This window comes from Stegodyphus dumicola, chromosome 5 (genome assembly GCF_044657685.1).
Source record: "Stegodyphus dumicola isolate Sdum_Otavi_A_Nest chromosome 5, ASM4465768v1".
Classification (NCBI taxonomy): domain Eukaryota; kingdom Metazoa; phylum Arthropoda; class Arachnida; order Araneae; family Eresidae; genus Stegodyphus; species Stegodyphus dumicola.
The window spans coordinates 18,287,518-18,306,811 of record NC_140772.1 but is presented as its reverse complement, the minus strand read 5'-3'; the positions used below and the strand labels follow the sequence as shown (position 1 = coordinate 18,306,811).

Sequence of the window (19,294 nt, the reverse complement as noted above, 5' to 3'; positions counted from 1 at the left end):
AAGAGGAAATAATTGAGATCCTGATCAAAATCCAGTACCTCTTAAGAGCAAATACATAAGATTCACCCCCCCAGACTGGTCCCAGTTTATCTTTTAAAAAGTGCTAAAATGTTGTTCTTATTTGTGTGTTTGTCAAAGGTGTGTCAATGTTCATGGAAAAAGAAAAACTATTAAGAGGAAATAATCGAGTCCTGATCATCAAAATCCAGCACCTGTTAAAGAGCAAATACTTAGATTATCCCCCCCCTCCAAACTGGTCACAATTTATAAAGTTTTATCTTTTAGAAGGTGCTAAAATGTTGTTTTTATTGCTGTATTTGTCAAAGGTGTGTCAATGTTGATGGAGAGAAAAAAAAAAAAAAAAGAAAAAAGAAAAAAAAACAGTTAAGAGGAAATAGTTGAGATCCTGTAAGAACAAATACTTAGATTCTCCCCTTCCCCAGACTGGTCCCAGTTTATCTCTTTCAAAAAGTGCTAAAATGTTGTTCTTATTCGTGTGTTTGTCAAAGGTGTGTCAGTGTTCATGGAAAAAGAAAAACAAGTAAGAGGAAATAATTGGGATCTTGATCATCAAAATCCAGTACCTGTTAAAGAGCAAATACTTAGATTATCCCCCCTTCCAAACAGGTCAAAATTTATAAAGTTTTATCTTTTAGAAGGTGCTAAAATGTTGTTTATATTGGTGTATGTCAAAGGTGTGTCAATGTTCATGGGAAAAAAAAAAACAGTTAAGAGGAAATGGTTGAGATCCTGTAAGAACAAATACTTAGATTCTCCCCTTTCCCAGACTGGTCACAATTTATAAAGTTTTACCTGTTAAAGATCAAATACTTAGATTCCCCCCCCAGACTGGTCACAGTTTATCTTTCAAAAAGTGCTAAAATGTTGTTCTTATTCGTGTGTTTGTCAAAGGTGTGTCAGTGTTCATGGAAAAAGAAAAACAAGTAAGAGGAAATAATTGAGATCCTGAGCATCAAAATCCAGTACCTGTTAAAGAGCAAATACTTAGATTACCCTCTACCCCAGACTAGTCACAGTTTATCTTTTAAAAAATGCTAAAATGTTGTTCTTATTCGTGTAATTGTCAAAGGTGTGTCAGTGTTCATGGAAAAAGAAAAACAAGTAAGAGGAAATAATTGAGATCCTGAGCATCAAAATCCAGTACCTGTTAAAGAGCAAATATTTAGATTACCCCCCTCCAAACTGGTCACAATTTATAAAGTTTTATCTTTTAGAAGGTGCTAAAATGTTGTTTTTATTGGTGTATTTGTCAAAGGTGTGTCAATGTTCATGGAAAAAAAAAAAAAAAACAATTAAGAGGAAATGGTTGAGATCCTGTAAGAACAAATACTTAGATTCTCCCCCCCCACACACACTGGTCACAGTTTATCTTTTAAAAAGTGCTAAAATGTTGTTCTTATTCGTGTGTTTGTCAAAGGCGTGTCAGTGTTCATGAAAAAAAAAAAACAATTAAGAGGAAATAATTGAGATCCTGATCAAAATTCAGTACCTGTTAAAGAGCAAATACTTAGATTATCCCCCCCTCCAAACTGGTCACAATTTATAAAGGTTTATCTTTTAGAAGGTGCTAAAATGTTGTTTTTATTGCTCTATTTGTCATACTTAGATTATCCCCCAGACTGGTCACAATTTATAGAGTTTTATCTTTTAGAAAGTGCTAAAATGTTTTTCTTATTCGTGTGTTTGTCAAAGGTTTGTCAGTGTTCATGGAAAAAGAAAAACAATCAAGAGGAAATAATTGAGATCCTGATCAAAATCCAGTATCTGTTAAAGAACAGATACTTAGATTATTCCCCCCTCGCCCAGACTGGTCACAATTTATAGAGTTTTTATCTGTTAGAAAGTGCTAAAATGTTGTTCTTATTCGTGTGTTTGTCAAAGGTGTGTCAATGTTCATGGAAAAAGAAAGAGAGGCACACTGAACAGGAATCTGTGTCAATTTATTGCCCTCCTACTGACCTGCTCCCTAATAACAAATCAGAAACCAACCAAAACACAACACTCTGACAACGGAATGGGCTGAGAAGAGGGGAAGGGTGCGCTTAGCGACCCGTTTCCCCAAATTTAAGGGGTTGGGGTGAGAGAGTGAGGAACGATGGCAAAATGTCCAAAAGTAGCCGTGCCTCACCAATAAAACTTATGTACAGGGGTAAAAACTATTCTGCCTTTCATAAAAAATACGCACTATTTCAAAAAACACAAGTCAGTTTTCAGTTTACACAGTAAATGGCAAACGTAAACAAATGAGGTATATCTGGTTATGTTAACACTAATAAGATACAAAAACACAAATTGCAAAATATGGTAAATTCATAATTACAAGTAACATTTGATATTCTTGATTTTTTTTTTTTTGCCCATTTTTAGAATAAACAACATTGTTACATAAAGTCAACGGGAAAAACAAAAACACAGTTCTCTTAAGCATTTATTATTATTATTTTCTGAAGTAAACTTTGTAACAAACAATCAAGGACCAAAAAAAAAAAAAAAAAAAAAAAAAAAAAAAAAGAAAACACACATATATGTAATAAAGATAAAGAAAAAAATAGCAACATGCACAATAATCGTTTACCTTATCATTTTTTATTAATCTTTTCAAAACGCCAAAATATAATAAAAAATTTGAATTAACAATCTAACTGAGATCTATTGCTTTGAGGAGCCTGCTTTAACATGCAGATAGTTAGATAGAATACCTTTCTTCTTCATCGGAAAACAAACAAAATATTTCTTTTAAAAAACATCTTCTCAAACAAGTAACTTATTACACTGCTTATAAGCATTCACCGAAAGAACGGTGCACAAAAATAATAAATCCCAATTGAGAATGGGCGTTTTGGGAAGGGAAAGGCGAAGAAGGGACAAACAGAAAGAGCTATAAGAACTTAAATATAATTAACAAACTAGCACCATAATTATACGAAGCGAGGGCAGCGACTGACTAGGGTCAGGAGCAGTATAGATATCAGTGAATATTATTCCCATTTCATTTTGAGGTAGCGAGTGTAAGCACACCATTGTAAAAGCGTACCCACCGACCATTACTTTGTGCTCTTAAATTATTTTTTTTCTTGTTAAATATATGGCATAAACCTTTGACAATGAAACGGTCCTCAAAATATTCACTCGTGATCATAGAGGTTATAGTTAATAGAATTATTAATGGGAATGGAAAAAACGTCCCTGATGTTTAGCACGGCGCCGGGATCGCGGCCTCTGTCCAAAACCCAGGAAACGGAGGTATTAAATATTATACACACCTACCCGCATTAACCTCGCCTGGATAGAAGACTCGGGTTCGGCACATCCCAGACGCCAGACACAAAACGGAGAAAAATACACGAAACACAATATGTCTATGGCGTTAATATCGTCTGCTATACACGGAGTTTGATACTCATTTTTAAATGCATGATATGAAAAATATATGGAGTTTGAAGTGCGCCCCGGTCAGGGCTGAGAGGGGTTTGCATCTAAGCAACGTTTCGGACCAGAGTTCACAGCAGGGGGCGGCGACAAGGGGAGAAATAAGACGCCGGGGCGCAATGCAGGGGAACCTGGCACTTCAGTAAGGGTGTAGCTTGTTTTGGGCCCCTGCATTAGCCCCAGGCTTTATAATGGATTTAATACGCACGAGAGAAGAATCCCTTTGGTCAGGTTGGAGAAAATACACACATCTAGGATTAATTCATTCATTCATAATCAAAAAACGAGGTAGATTAATAAAAATATAAAATATGTACAAACTGACACATTGATAAAAGAATACAAAACAGAACTCTCTCTACAAATGCTCTTTGAATATCGAGTGGGTCAAAAAAGAAAAATCTTTGGATTATTTTACTTTAGGTTAGAAAAACAATTAATTAGCTAAAATCATAAATTGAGCAAATAAGTTCATGATTTGGTAACTCAAAAAACGATCCTTCATTAATTAAAAATTGATAATGAATAAAGAAAAAAAAATACGGTATAGAACCATTTAACATTTTTAACAAATATTTCATATAAATTTGACATACTTGGTAAACACATAAACAATTATGTATTGCACGATGCCTTGTTTAATCCAACTTATAAATTTTCAACACATCACAATTTTTAACAAATATAATTTTTTAAAACAGCTGATTACTAATTTTCAAACTAAACCTGACCAAAGGGAGGAACTTCTCTTCTCCTACAGTCATTTAACAAATGCAATAATACAGTAAAAAGCAAAATATAATGTCTGAAAAAATTCTAAAGTGCAATCAGACTTGTCGCAAATATATATCTGTATATATATATTCTGGGCCAGATAAATGAAATTTTATACATTCACTGGCCTAAAACTTTACCTATAACATGACAGAATATAAGTAACATTGACAATTAACATTTTCAGCACATAAAGACAGCATGAATAAGCACATAAGACAGCATGAATAATCTATTCAGAAATCAATTTCCATCTTGTAGGAAAGAAAATAAAAACAATAGCTTTACATTTTTTACAAAACGAGCACTCTGTTTACTTATTTGCTTTCTCGTAATTACAAAATACTAACTCATTTTTTACATTTTTTTTTAAACCCATCTTCAAAATTTACTTTTTAAGAAACACTTCGCTTACTTATTTGCTTTCTCATAATTACAAAATACTAACTCATTTTTTACATTTTTTTTAAAACCCGTCTTCAAAATTTACTTTTTAAGAAAAACATTAACTCAAGTGGCGAATAATAATACATTTCGTATTTAGTTTGTGGGTGAATATTTAATGACTTCACACATTTGATTCAATTTGATTCAATAAATTTGATTCAATGCATTTCAAAAATCACACAATTCTTAAATCTCCTTATAAGAATTATTGTGATGATCCAAAATACACCAATTTGCTTACATTAATATAAAAAACAAACATCTTAACTCAGAGTGCTCGCTTTAAATGAAGTTCTAACCAGTATTTTACACAATAGTTTAGACTTATAAACTAACAGGAAATAAGAAATAATTAAAACAGCTTTTACAAACAATTTGCTCTTGGATGACAAGGCAAATCAAAAGTGCAGTTTCACATTCAACAAGCAAAACATAAATGCACAATGAAATATTCAAATTCAATTATACACCATTTCGATGACGTTTCTCGTGATAAATACTATAATAATTATAATAATGCATGAAAAAAATTAACAAGTCATTTCCTTTACAAAAAGAAGAATCGACAACAATTATCAAACCTCTGTACCAAATATAGTCTCGATTTACAAAGTTCAGATTGAATCAATAATCGTCATAAAAAGCACACAATTCCGTTTTACTGTTAAATCCATTGGTCAAGATGAATTATGCAGCCGATTGAGACACCTATCATCGGAAGAGCTGGCCACTCTACACACATTATACAACGATAAAATGTATTGAAAAGATCACGGAAAATTGAAAATAAAAATGGTAGAAAAATGACAATCTTGGTAATAAAAAATGTTGCTGATTACAAGCAAAATTTTGATGAATTAAATCCAGTATATTAAGAATGAATCTACATTTGCCATGCAGTTGGATACTATCGAATTATTAATGCATTGATGTAGATTTACGAAGTATTTTTTTCCTGAATAGTTCAAAATTGGCACATCTCCTTTTTCTGCCAAATAATTTTAATTTTATTCGGTATAGCTAATGAAAGCTTTCTCTCAAAAATTATTAAAAACAGCCGTATTCTGCTATTGTGTTATCAGCTCTTAACTTAAATGATATTGTTTCGAAATTCAGGTATTCTATTTTACAGTTTGCTTTATTTTCTTAAATTTCAATATGTATTTCTCACGCGTTGCCCCAATTTAAATTTAGGCGAAAGAATTCTTATATTTTTAATTCTTTTAACTTTTAAAATTAGGATGTTTTTGTTCAGAATATTAAAATATTCGAAGTTGAAACCATTACTACAAAAAATACACTGCTTTAAAAAAAATGAATAATATAACAATTTCTCCATGACCTTCTCATCTTCCCGAAAGACAGCAAAAGCAAGACGATAAATGCATCTAGTTTACAGTAGATATAGAAAGTCCCTGAAGTTTTATAAGCTGAAGTTGTCTCTCTTAACGCAGAGAGAAATAAAAGAGCCAGAAGTGTTTCCGAGAGCTTAGTTTAAAATCTTAATAAGATGAGACCCCTAAAAAGCGCATGTTTGTAGGAGGGCCTAGTCTGAAGCCTATACCACGAAACCAGAATCTCCAAAATAATTTCCATAGCTGGTAAGCAGCAAGGCTATTTCCAGACTGGGAGCTTCTACCAAATAGGAACCTTCACCAAAAGCACCAAGTGGAAGGCTTCGAGCAAATCGCCTTTCTTCTACAGACGAGGAAAAGTGGAAGAATCGAGGTGAGTCGGCCGCAACCTTCTCACTAATTGTAGTTCACGTCCGGAAGGATTCAATTGAACGGTGGACCAGAGATCAAAACGTTCAGAATAACTTTTAGCTTCTTGCCGTACATGTTACTGATTCGGAGATTGTTTCAGAAAGATATACTGTGATTTATCGAGTGTCATTGGAAGTCTGTGAAACACATGTTGCCAATAGTTTTGTTCTCAAAATATAAGAAAACGATTTTATTTTTTTAAATTTCTTTTTAATTTATTTTTTTAAGATAAAGAATTTATTGAGATAAAAATTTCCAAATTATTGAGCGATATTTCTTTCACAGATCTTGGCAACAAAAATCATAAAACATCATTATCTTGAGCACTTGAGAACCTTTCTTTAAGAACTATAGTGGACCACTGAATTTTTTGCAAATCCTGAGATAATTCGACAAAGAAATACAAAATAAAATTTATCAGGATTTTTCATAGGATAATTGCATTATTTATGAAAAAAAGTATAAAATATTTTAAATAACCACATCCAAATAACGAGTAAAAGTTTCATGCAGACCGATGGCATCCCAAAAAATCACAATTAATTATCTTTCTACTATCTACTCAAAACTATGCCACCAACTTATTTAACTCACTACAAGTTCTAGGAGGAAGTAACTGACAATCGAAACAGTCTTTCTTCGTGTTATGCTGCGTCAAATTCCTTTGGCTTAGAGGCAATCTTTTAATCTCGTCTCCGCATATACTTTAAAGTTTCGAAAATAGCAGAAATTAAGTGTTTAATAGCAAGCCACAAAAGAAATTAGCTATACCTTTTCATAAACACGATTACATTTTTGCAAAACTCAACATTTATAGAGGTGTTTTGTTTCTGCGTTCAGTATCCATATCCACTACAAATATGACTTCATTATTATTGTTGATTTCTATGATTATTATGCCTTAATCTTCGGTTTTAATCTGCATAATTATCAGGCATCAGTTGTTGTTTGTAAATCAGCACTGACTGACTAAATGAATAATTTTTTTTTGAGATCGTAGTTCTCTTTGGTTCAACTGAATTCTTCCTTTCTTACACATCTGAGGTTTGTATGATACAAGCATCTTGAGGAACTTTTGACCTGCTGGGCGGACTGCAAGGAACTATCGTTGGTAGAGTGAATATCTTTAATCTGTCGCTTAAGCTCAGAATGTTCCGTAAACAGGGAAATAAAACGATACAGTAAACTAAAAATCTCAGCTGGTTATTATACTTTTAGTTCATAAAGTAAGAGCATAAATGGGTTTAACAAAGACAGCTGCAAAACAGCCATTTACAGCCATATTTGGATCACGTTACAATATTACTTTTATTTAAAAAACCAATAACGATGTTATTCGATGAAGAATAACTTTTAAGAAAAGTCTTATTTGGTTTAAAATCTTAAATTTTTGCTGATTTTACATGCATAAAAAGAAGATCCAAAAATTCAAGTAGAATGTTAGTTAAACCCAATATACTTGTACGAAAATTTCAGCACTGAGTTTGCTATTATTCCAATAGGCCGAGCTTGCAACCAGCCGAATGATATAGCAGATTAACTGGCAATAATTCTTACACTCCATTACAATTAACACACTTTTTCTGACATGAACGACTTTTTAGTTATTTTTGAATGCTACCTAAATAATCACAACTACGTTTAAAGCAAATCCGCAGAAATAGGGCTTGGGATAGTGAACTTGGCCGAGACTGCTTAGTGCCTTTGTTCAAATAGTTAACCACTAAGCCTCACTAATTTATGTTACACATTCAACCTGAGTGCATAACATTGCCTGAGCTGCTTTTTGATTTCGATTGCTTGCAATGATGAAAAGATGAGTGACGATGAAGTGAAGGACGACGCGGCGGGCCCGGGACCGGCTGCAAAAGGGCCCGGGTTAGCGATGACGAGGTTGCGGCCGGCCCGCAGGCGGCCCTCTAGGTGCACATCAAAAACGAGTGTTGGGAGAAAACGCTACAGTAGAAGAGACTATCTTTAATTCCTACTCTAAGACTGTGAGGTAGGGGGAAGGCAGGAGGACTTCGGTCGCAAAGCCCTGACCGACCAAGAGAGCAACAGGATCTCACAGATGCGATAAATAAATGTTGCAAGTCGCACTGATTTTTTCACTCGTCAACCAAGAAAACGCGCGATCCTTTCTCACGTATACCCGAATCGCGCGAAATGCACATGTTATTCCAATCCTTCAGGGCTTAGAAGTTACATGAATCTTCAGCACAGCAACCGAAGTCCCCTCCATGAAATTTCTGGCTTGCTTACCCTGAGATAGTGGAGCCCCATCTTTATGCAATTTTTCCTGCAAGCGACGCGATGGTACTTTTCCTGCATAAAACTGCCACTTATACTTCTTTGGGTGCAGCTCATACCCGTGGACCATGAATTTGTTCTCTAACAAGAACGAACAAGTCTTGTCTCTGACAGTTAGGGCATGCCGCTGCAGACCTGCAAGGGCTTCCTTTTAAAGATGCTGGTATAAAAACACCATACGCTACAGACTACATTTCCCTGCTATAAAATAGCAGCAGTTATATACAATACAACAACTGACAAAAAACGAACTAGGGAAGAGTCATCCGGAAGCGGCAAATAAGTTACTAGCGTTCTCCTTGCCAAACTCTGTCTGGCGCTTGGATTTAAACTCTGGAATAATCACCATAGAACGCGCAGAACTGCAGCGGCTTCAGTACAAAATGAATAAAGAGACGGAGACGGACTAAAATAATAAAAACCAGAGGTGAAAAGAAATTAGTCCTTAAGTCCAGAAACGCAAAAAGGATTACCAAAACTCTTTTTTACTGTTTTATCTTTCTTTTTTTTCTTCTTTTATACAGGTTTTTAAAAGCTGAACACATGGAGTGATCACATAGAAACTACCCAAAGATTGGTTTCTGTTTCTTAGAGGTATATGAGTGGCACTGACTTCACAGATTTACAGTACATAACATTAAAAACGTGATCTGTTTCCTTTATTTCAAAATTACAAATATACATTTTCATTTAGAAAGATGGATAGAAATATATGTTTCCTAAGAAAAGAAGAGGCGTGTTCTACGGCGATTTACATGAGCGACGAGGGTGTTTTCGCAGATGGTCAACCAAGCGCCATAAATTCTTCGCCAACGGCAATGAGAAATGGCCAACGTGATGATCAACTCTAGAGCTAAAAGGTGACACGTGGACACCGGAAACCCAGGCAAATGGACCTCCTAGATGAAAACAGGAGCCATTCACTTGGGTGGGAGGAGGTAAAGGGAAAGAAATAATACGAAAGAATGGTGAGTTCCCTGAGACACTGCAGACGTAGAGAGTGTTGGTAGTAACACTGTACATCGTAATCCCTGCCCTAGAAAGATGGCTGAAGCCATATTATGTTCAAAATATTTAAAGTTTCAGTGAGGTATATACTTCCGCTTGAGATCGCGGCCGCATTTGCGGCAGTTCGAACAAAGCGTCTTTTTTTTTTTTTTTTTCCACTTAAATCCGGCGACACTTCAGTGCCGATGGGGGAAGTTTCAGACGAACAGTAACAGTGATATGAATTTCTTTGTTATAGGAACTGTCGCAGTGTAGGAAGAACGGTGGTGGACTACTCGTTCTTGAGCGTCGGCGAGACGATGGCGGAGGCTCTTGATACGTTGGTCGTAACTGAGGTAGCAGCTTGTTGAGCAGTGCCGGTGGGCGAAGTGGCCAACATCGACGTGGTGGAGAGGTCTGTGGCGGTGACAGGTATACCGGGAGAACGAGGAGGTGGCGGCGTACCCATACTCAGAGAAGTAGCGGCGGTTGCCGAAACACCCAGAGCCATGGATAGTGCCATGCTAGGCGGTGTGACGGGAGACACCAGTGATGGAGGACAGGACATGGAACAGCTGGTCGGAGGGTTGATCCGCTTCTCCTTCTGCCGCCTGTTGCAGAACCAGACCCTCACCACCTCCTTCTCCATGGTCAGCGTCTCGGCCAGCATAGAGATCTCCTCTGAGGTTGGTTTGGGATTCTGCAGAAAGGCCTTTTCCAAGGCATGCCTGACTGTCGTTTCGATGCTGGTGCGCTTTTTTCGCCTCCGGCCAATGGATTCAGGCGTCGTATGTGCATTGGTTAGTGCGGCCGGGTTGTTCATGGAGGCATCCGCATCCTCCAGCCACCGCTGCAACAATGGCTTTAGCTTACACATGTTTTTAAAACTGAGGTTAAGGGCCTCGAACCTGGAGATGGTTGTTTGGCTAAAATCGTTGCCATACAGTTTACCCATTGCCAGACCCACATCTCCTTGAGTGAAGCCTAGAATACAGAGAGAAACAAGACATATATATGAATACTAGCTCAAACAAACTTTTCATAGGTATAATTTAATTGATATTTATACTTATATTTTATTTACTATTTACGATATTTATTACATAATAAAAGAATTTAAAGAATAAATCACAGGAAATTTGGATTTCCAAGGCCCATATAAAAATTTCCGATTTCATTATTTTAATATGAATATAATCGTTTTAATACAAATGTCAGTTTAAATCACTGCATTAAAATATTCTGGTGAGGACACCGCATGACTTTCTTGTACTGCCTATTAAACTATATACAGTCAAAAGTCGGTTATTCGGACACCCATAATCCGGAATGATCTATAATCCGGACCTCAAAGCTAAGAACTTTCTGCGCATGCGCCGCGTTGGCACATGCGCACAGACGTTTTACGCGTGCGCGTAAGACCTTGACTACTGCGCATATGCGTGTGCGCAAGTGCAGAATACGTTTTCGCCTGCGTGTTTAATGTATAACGGACGGTGTAAGCTAAAATTATCTAATTATCTATTTCAGTTAATGTTAATGATTGCATTGTTCCTTAATCTTCGAATTGGATCCCGCTTATTATTTTTTGAAGACTGTAAGAGCAATTTTATAAAAGTAAACTTGAACTTTCGATTATGTCAAATAGAATTTCCGATGCTGGAACTTCCAAAGGACCTACAAAACGAAAGTATGTTTCGGTGTCCAACAAACAAAAAGTGGAATTGCTTCAAAAAATGGATAAAGACATGAAGAATGTGACAGAGAGGTTAGTGAAAACGAAAAAATTTCGATTGACAAGTTAGTCGGTATTCTCGGCACAGCAATTAACGGGACTTGAACAGCGGAACTTTGTAACTGAACAAGAACTTATGTCTTGTTATAGAATTAAAGAGAAAGTATGATCACATAAAACGAAGCAACTTAAACAACTTACATTGAAAGAAATGTTTAATAAATTAAACAAATAAATATTAAACTTTTTTTTTGTAAATTTTGATACCCTTTAGATCATAATTGTTCTTTATTTCATAAATTACGGTTTCATATTTTTAATTTTAGAATTTCTGCATGCCATATTACGAGATATAAACTGATGATCTATAATCCGGAAAAATCGATAATCCGGAATCGCCGAAGTCCCGACGAGTCCGGATTAACGACTTTTGACTGTACAATTTTTGCTGCACTTTATTTAAACTCATTTCCTCAAATTATTCTACCTTAATTAACGATCCCCCCCTCCTCAACGAAAGTTGAAATTGACATAAAAATTGCAAATTTTAAAATTAAATAGCCCAGTCAATTTTTGTCGTTTGGGAATCAAACTTCTTTTTGAAGAAAATTTTTATTTTTCCATAAAGAGTATGATAACACTTTTCCAAATATAAGAATAGGAACTGGAGACCACATTAAAAGTTATATTTTGTGTTATTTTTTCCAAAATTACCTTTTTTATACATATAAAATGAATATTTTTATCAGTTAAAACACACACATATAAAATGTAAATTAAAATTCAGAGTAATTTAACTCTGGAGATTCACAAAGTTATCAAGTGTTAGCTCTATCTAACTGCACTAACAAACTCAGCTAGCAAAATGCTAATAACGGCTTAATGTAACTCAGAGAGCTGGGTCAAGAAATACCATAATGCTAATTTTTCAAAGCTACCTCTTTCAAGAACTCTGTGTGCAAGTAGCTAATTTCCTTCCCACTAAGGGTTGAGGAAAGTGAACTGAACAGTGCAGATAAAATAATAAAATAATGGTTTAATTAGCATAAACCTTAAATATTGTCCTGTAATAAAAAAAGATCTAAAGCTGCTCATAATTTTGCATTTGAATTACCTGATAGCCTGTGCTGATATTTCAGAAGCATTTTATCTTCACATTATAGCTTTTCACTAGTCTCATAATTCCCATTCTAAAATATTTTATTATTTTATATTATTTCTAACATTTTGACTGACTGCCAGTTAATTGAGAGACTCATTCAAACATCTGCAACAGCAATGAATTTGGATGTTCAAAATAGGTATTATTATCTCCAGTTGCTCATTTTGTTGTTCTTTTTTTTACCTTAGGACAAGCAAAATCAGGTATGCTGCTATTTATTTACATGAATTAAATGGATTCTTTTCATACAATCATAAAGTTGTCAAACAACAAACAAAACATAAAGTTGTCAAATATAAAAATTTTCCATTATTAATTTTCTTTTTCGTAATTTTATGTTAATAAAAATTTATTGTTCTATTGAATGAACATGAAGAGGTTTTCTATTTAATGAAAATAAAAAATATTCCCTTGACTGATTTTAGTACAGTAAAATGACAATAAGAGAGTTTGTTTATGTTTAGAAGGTACACACACACACACACACACAAAAAAAAAAAAAAATTACTTTTTTTTTAATCAGATTTTGGTTGATATAGAAATGGATTTGAATCAAATAATTTCATCATTTATTTCTGGTGAAAATCAAGTGCTTTATATTTTTTTTAACTTCAGAAATTTTGTTGATATAAAGCATAATAAGAAAAAAAAAAAAAAAGACAGAGAAATAGAGAGAAGAAGAAAGAAAAAAAATCTTTGGATAATTGCAGTAAATATATATTATACATGTAATTATTATTTGGCTTTCTGGAGGAAATCTGTCCAGTCTTGGATTTTAGTTCAGGTCGGTTGTGATTCCATTAGTAGTTCTTATACCTGGAGTTTTACTGTACTTTTTTATCACAAATATTAGTGTTATTGCCAAACTTTTGTAATAAACGAATGCTAACAGAAATCATGTCTATTGAGAAATGTTCCAGTTTATATGAATTACAAAATCCTACTATATATCCAATTAAAATTTTAGTTATAGCACCTAGTTTGTATTCATTACTCAAAGGCATCTGCTTACAAAAAGAAAAAATTACATACAAAGTCGCTAAAATTTGTATCTTAACTGCAGATTAGACTTAATACCTTATCAAATTGCTTTATATAGTGATTACGAAATAAATATACTACACATGCTAAAATGCTAGAATAAATTTAGCATAACATAGTACAGGAATGTATGTCATTTATACAATTCCATGCTGCAAATGGAACAGATTTTCTTGCAAAAGAATAAGCTATAAGATAATAAAACATATGAGCACTTTAATTCCCAACATTTCTCGATCTCTTTGCTCTGCTCAAAATGCTTTCTGCTACATTCTAAAAGTATTCATTTAGAGTTGATTACCTGTCTGTAGGTTTTTAACAGTTAATCTACTCCTATTTGAATTTAATAGATTCATTACTTAATCGATTATTAATATGAGTTATCATAAGGTGCATGGCAATATGAATTATAAGCCTTTCTGTGTTACTACAGAAGTTTTTAGAAATATGCAGTATGAGCTATACCATCACTGGTATCTTATCTAAGAGAAAATAATTCTGTACTCATCAAATATGACATACATACATACACACCTTCTTCTTTGCTAATAGTAAAGTTAATATCGTCCATACAAAAGCTCGCAAAATAAAATACCAGTTTACAACGCACATGCGATAAATGTAAACTACATTTATATCTCTGATCATTACAGCTTCAGCACCACACAGAATTATTAACTCCTGAAGTCCTTTTCATTAAGATTTGAGCATAGCCATTTACATAAATAAGTAATAAGGAATGTTGATTACAAATGTGTATATTTAATTATTATTGTCTTAGTTACACATAGGCGAAAATATATACTAATTTAGCATTGGATTAAAAAAAATCTCACAGTACACAAGTTCACATGTGATATATGAAGATAAAAATATTTTAAGACAAATTTAAAACCTCATTCTAAACATTTTGATATATAAAAACTATTTGACAAAAGAAAAGTCTTAAAATTTCATATTAAATTTTTCCTAGAGGTTATGTCACATGTGTGCTACAAAATTGTTTTTATATATTCATAGTGTTATGCTCTTTCTCTCTCTCTATATATATATATGTAAGAAAAATAAAGAATATGCAAAAGGTAAATTATAATTAAAATTTGCAGTGTAAATTAATTTTCCTTCTCTATTCTAAAAATAGTAATCTCTCTTTGCACTGCGTCATTTCGAGACTAATCTATGTCACATAATTCTGATGATGTAAATGGAACTAAAACTCAAACAGCCAATAATAATTTTACAGCAGTATTAAAATTATCCAACCAAAATGCATTGAGAACCAAAATTAACTCGGGTTTCATTCTGAACATAACGCTCACTTTCGAAGTCTTTGGCCTAGGTGGACTGGAATCTGCTGCTCTCTTCTTATTGCAAATCTATGCCGCAAATAACTTGGCACATTATTTGTGCCTATTTTGAAACATTTATATTTTTGATAGATTTACAATAAGAAGAGAGCAGCAGTCCATCTAGGCTGAAGAGTAGAAAGTAAGTGTTATGTTCAGGATGAAACCTTAATTCAGACTGAGTTAGTTTTGGTTCTCAATGCATTTTGATTGGATAATTTTAATACTGCTGTAAACTTATTATTGGGTGTTTAAGTTTTATTTCCATTTATATCCTCAGAATCGGTGTAGGATTTACGTAAAAGCTACACAAGCTATAGCTTAGGCCCCCCCCAAAACCCTCTAGGTATCTGAAAATCATATTTGGCACTGACATATAATATCTGGACTTACAAAGGGCCCTATAGCTCAAATAGCTTAGATCCTTATCAATTCTAAATCTGGCCTTGATCAGAATTATGTAAGAGTGATATGACATGTATTAGACTAGAAATGACAAAGTGAAAAGAGATATTACTATTTTTAGAACAGAGAAGGGAAATTAATTTACACTACTAACTTAAATTATAATTTATCTTTTACATATTCTTTATTTTTCTTACATGTAAATGTTCTGATAAGCATTAGCAAACAGACATTCAATAAGCATAATAAACAATGGAAAAGCACTCATAAACAAGATATCTAAATTTAGTATTTTTTCTTTCTATTTTCCCCAATGCCAAATTTCATTCACAGTGAATAATTTCAGTAGTTAACCAGATATGTAATTATCTCATTTCAAACACAAGCTCATGTATCTAGTTTTATATATTAGAAGATTTTAGAGTCAATTAAATAAAACTCCATAGAAAAGAATTTCAGTTTTTACTTTTTTAACAGATGAAAAAAATTATGCAAAATATTTAAACATAATTTTACTAATACAATTTTATTAATACAATACAACTCAGAAGAAAAGAAACAGAAGTTTTATTTAAAAAAAAGGAGATTTATATGTATTTATTTAAAAAATATAAGACGGAAAAAATCAGTACTAATTAAATCGAAATTACATAAATTCATAATTAAATTTATTTAAAAAATGATACACAGAAAAGTGAGAATATGAACACATACATTATTTATCTATCAATACATGAAATATGTATCTATCAATACATAATATCAGTATATGAAATTGTGTTTGATTCTAGTATTTCCAAACTATTAATGAAAATAAACTGAAGCACAGATTAGAGCATTATTCAAGAAAATAAATTAAAGCAGTTGTTAATTCCATAAAAAGTTATAAACTACCAAAAATAAAGCAAAAAGATTTTTAAAGGCTTCATAAAATAGATTTTGCCGTAAATTTGGGGTACAGTTCAAATATTTCTGCCAGTTTTTTATTTACATGAATTTATGCATATTAGAAATATATCAAGTACTTAAAAGAAAATTAGGTATGAAAATGTGTAATGAAATATTTTATAGACACATTCTGAATAATTACATGGACATTATTATAAACATATCATTCATTTGTATACTAAAAATTAAATAGCTTTAGATCATTGCAATATGTTTTTAACATATTGCTTATAATGATCTAAAATTTTAAAACTGTAGAAAATTTGGCACTGTAGAAATGTTACAAATTTTTTAAGGTGATATATTTATATGAAACATTAATTGATGATTCTTTGTTCTTGCTGCATAAATAGCATGATAACATTGTAGAAATTAATTAATTTATTCTTATTATGTTTTAATCAACTAGGTATTGAATAGAAATATAGGTATTATTTTTAAATAGAAGATTTAATTAAGTTTGCAATTTTTCAAAAACATACCAAGTTTGATTCTTCGCTGCTTGAAAGTTTTAGCAAATTGTTCAAGTTCTTCCAAATCTGTCATCTCTTCAGGACTTGGTTCAGAGGGTCGAGGTTTTGACTGATGGACCGGACTCTGAAAAAAAAAAAAAAAAAAAATCTTGAATATAACATATCTTTTTCATTTGTTGCAAGATTATTTTTATCTGAGATTTTTTGAAAATAAGTTTCCTTAATTTATCAGTTTAAAGTAATACAATAAGCAATAAGGAGTTCATTTTAGTAACAACCTACACATTTATACAACAATTTTGAAAACCTAGGGCCATTACATCTTGCATACAGATTTTTCTTTAGAAGTAGAAATATTATTTAGGAAGGGGCTAGTTATGAGTGAGATATGAATGACACAGTAAAAAGTTATTATAAGTAATAATACAAATATTTAACAAATACAGTTATGAAGTTTTTATACGTAAAATCAAAAGAACAGAATATAAAATGCTCAGTTACCTAATAACATAACTGCTTAAGAATCTTTTATATAACTTCAGTAACATATTATAACAGAATATTGTTATTTAAGCCAAAGCTGGTTGCTTACTGCAACATAACAAAAAAGGCAAAATTACAGCAGACTAGATTTTAAAAGAGCATGCCCATTAAGGAAATATATTTTGTACTTAAAATAAAAATTGATGTTTGAATAATAAAAGATGTAGTGGTGGGTGAATTTAGAATTCTTGATTTCCTTAATAAGATCAAGTAATTGCAATTGAAAGAATGTTAGCAAGCCAGAAAAGTTACTTTTCTGTTATAAATAAAAGAATAAGCAATCAAACCATAATTAAAATTCAGATAGCAATTGTAACTGTATTGCTATAAAGCAAGGAATTTCCATGGAAGCATGCGAAGAAACTTCAGTCACAAATCAAAATCATATTTTATTCCAAACATAATTTTAAGTCATAAAAAATAAAAGAAATACACAAAGGAAATAATATTAAAAACAATTTTAAGGAAGAGACATATTTGGAATTTAAATGATATTGTAGATTAGTTCGAGAATTAAATCTTTTTATATGTTTACACATTTTATTAATATTTTTTTGGCTTTATTTTATTTTATTTTTTTTTTATTATTTTGGTTTTAAATTTGCTTTTTTCTTTTATATGTGTTTGTTAAAATTTAAATTTAATTTGTTTAAAGATATATATATATATAATTGAAAAAGAAAATGTAAAGCGAACTGGTAATTAGACGTAAGACCTATCTGGTCTCAAAAACTTTTGTGCATAATGCTGCAAAAAGATTTGAAAGAATAGTAGTAGGTAGGAACATTGCAGCAACCTTGCTAAAAAGTTACCAGGAGCTGTAGCTCCACGAAATGTTGTAACATAGTACTATATAAACAATAAGAAATTTGCTTGGTAAAACTGGAAAAACTGTATAGGCGCGATAAAACTGCCAAATTTTAGTGCTGGAAGACTTGCTATTGCATGAAAAAAATTAATTAATCTGACCGTTGTGTAATGTGAAAAGTTAACTCACAAGAAAAATAGATGGACAGAAAAAATATATATATATATATTAGGAAGTTACAAAAAACATGGATGTTAAATGTCAATATATAAAATGCCTATACATAAAAAATTAAAATTAAAAATTGCCAATATATAATATGCCAATACATAAAAATAAAAATTAAAAAAAATATAATAAAGACACAAAAAGCATCAAAATATATATCTTTATATATAAAAGATATATATATATACAGTGCAATATAATCATTATACTTTATGATAATAATTAATATATTTTATAATAAAAATGTGAAAGTACCTACGATTGTACTTTTTCAAATTTTCAGCAGTTAACATTCCCACAATGATATCTTGCAATACAGTTACTAATTTGTTGAAGAAATTTTAAAAATGCAGTTTTATTAGTGATCCTAGATCCATAGATTTTTATAGAGTTATTAATCCATTTACATATGATTAATAACTCTATAAAAAAAGCTGAGATTTCAAAAATCCCCAATTTACTTAGAAAATGATCTTGGAAATATAACAAACAATAAAAGCTAATTTAAAAATTAACACTTCCATTTATAAAACATTAAATATGGAATAATTGATTTGAATAGAATTGAATAATTTTTGGTTATTTACCATAATTCTACGTTATTTTAATTGTCAAAAGAAATAAATATATAAAAGTATGACAGATATGTTTCACTAGTTTTTAAATGTCTAATATTTCTCAAATTTGTATAATTTAATGAAATTACAGTAAATGGTTTGATCTTTAGAGCACTTCTTTAAACCTACCAAAATCATTCTTTCAATACTGCATTTATGATATCAAAAAGACTTATTTTACTCTTAATCGGATATTTGGCAAAATTTCAAATTCTTACCATTATATCACAGTATTATATCTCTAAATATATCAG

At 31.9% G+C, this 19,294-nt stretch overlaps 1 protein-coding gene across 7 annotated transcripts in view; it reads right to left on the bottom strand.

Annotated features, from left to right (window-relative positions):
- Nucleotides 1–1,940: 1,940 nt before the first annotated feature.
- The window catches only part of LOC118189526 (uncharacterized), a 1,222,747-nt gene continuing 1,205,393 nt past the window's right edge, over nt 1,941–19,294 (bottom strand). For all 7 annotated transcript variants that reach the window (XM_085816469.1, XM_085816470.1, XM_085816472.1 and 4 more), the window contains 2 exons: nt 16,854–16,968; nt 1,941–10,718 (listed from right to left, as the gene is read on the bottom strand). In XM_085816469.1, coding sequence (XP_085672595.1) covers nt 10,027–10,718; nt 16,854–16,968 — 807 coding nt within the window. In that variant the 3' untranslated portion in view covers nt 1,941–10,026. The remainder of the gene's footprint in view (nt 10,719–16,853; nt 16,969–19,294) is intronic.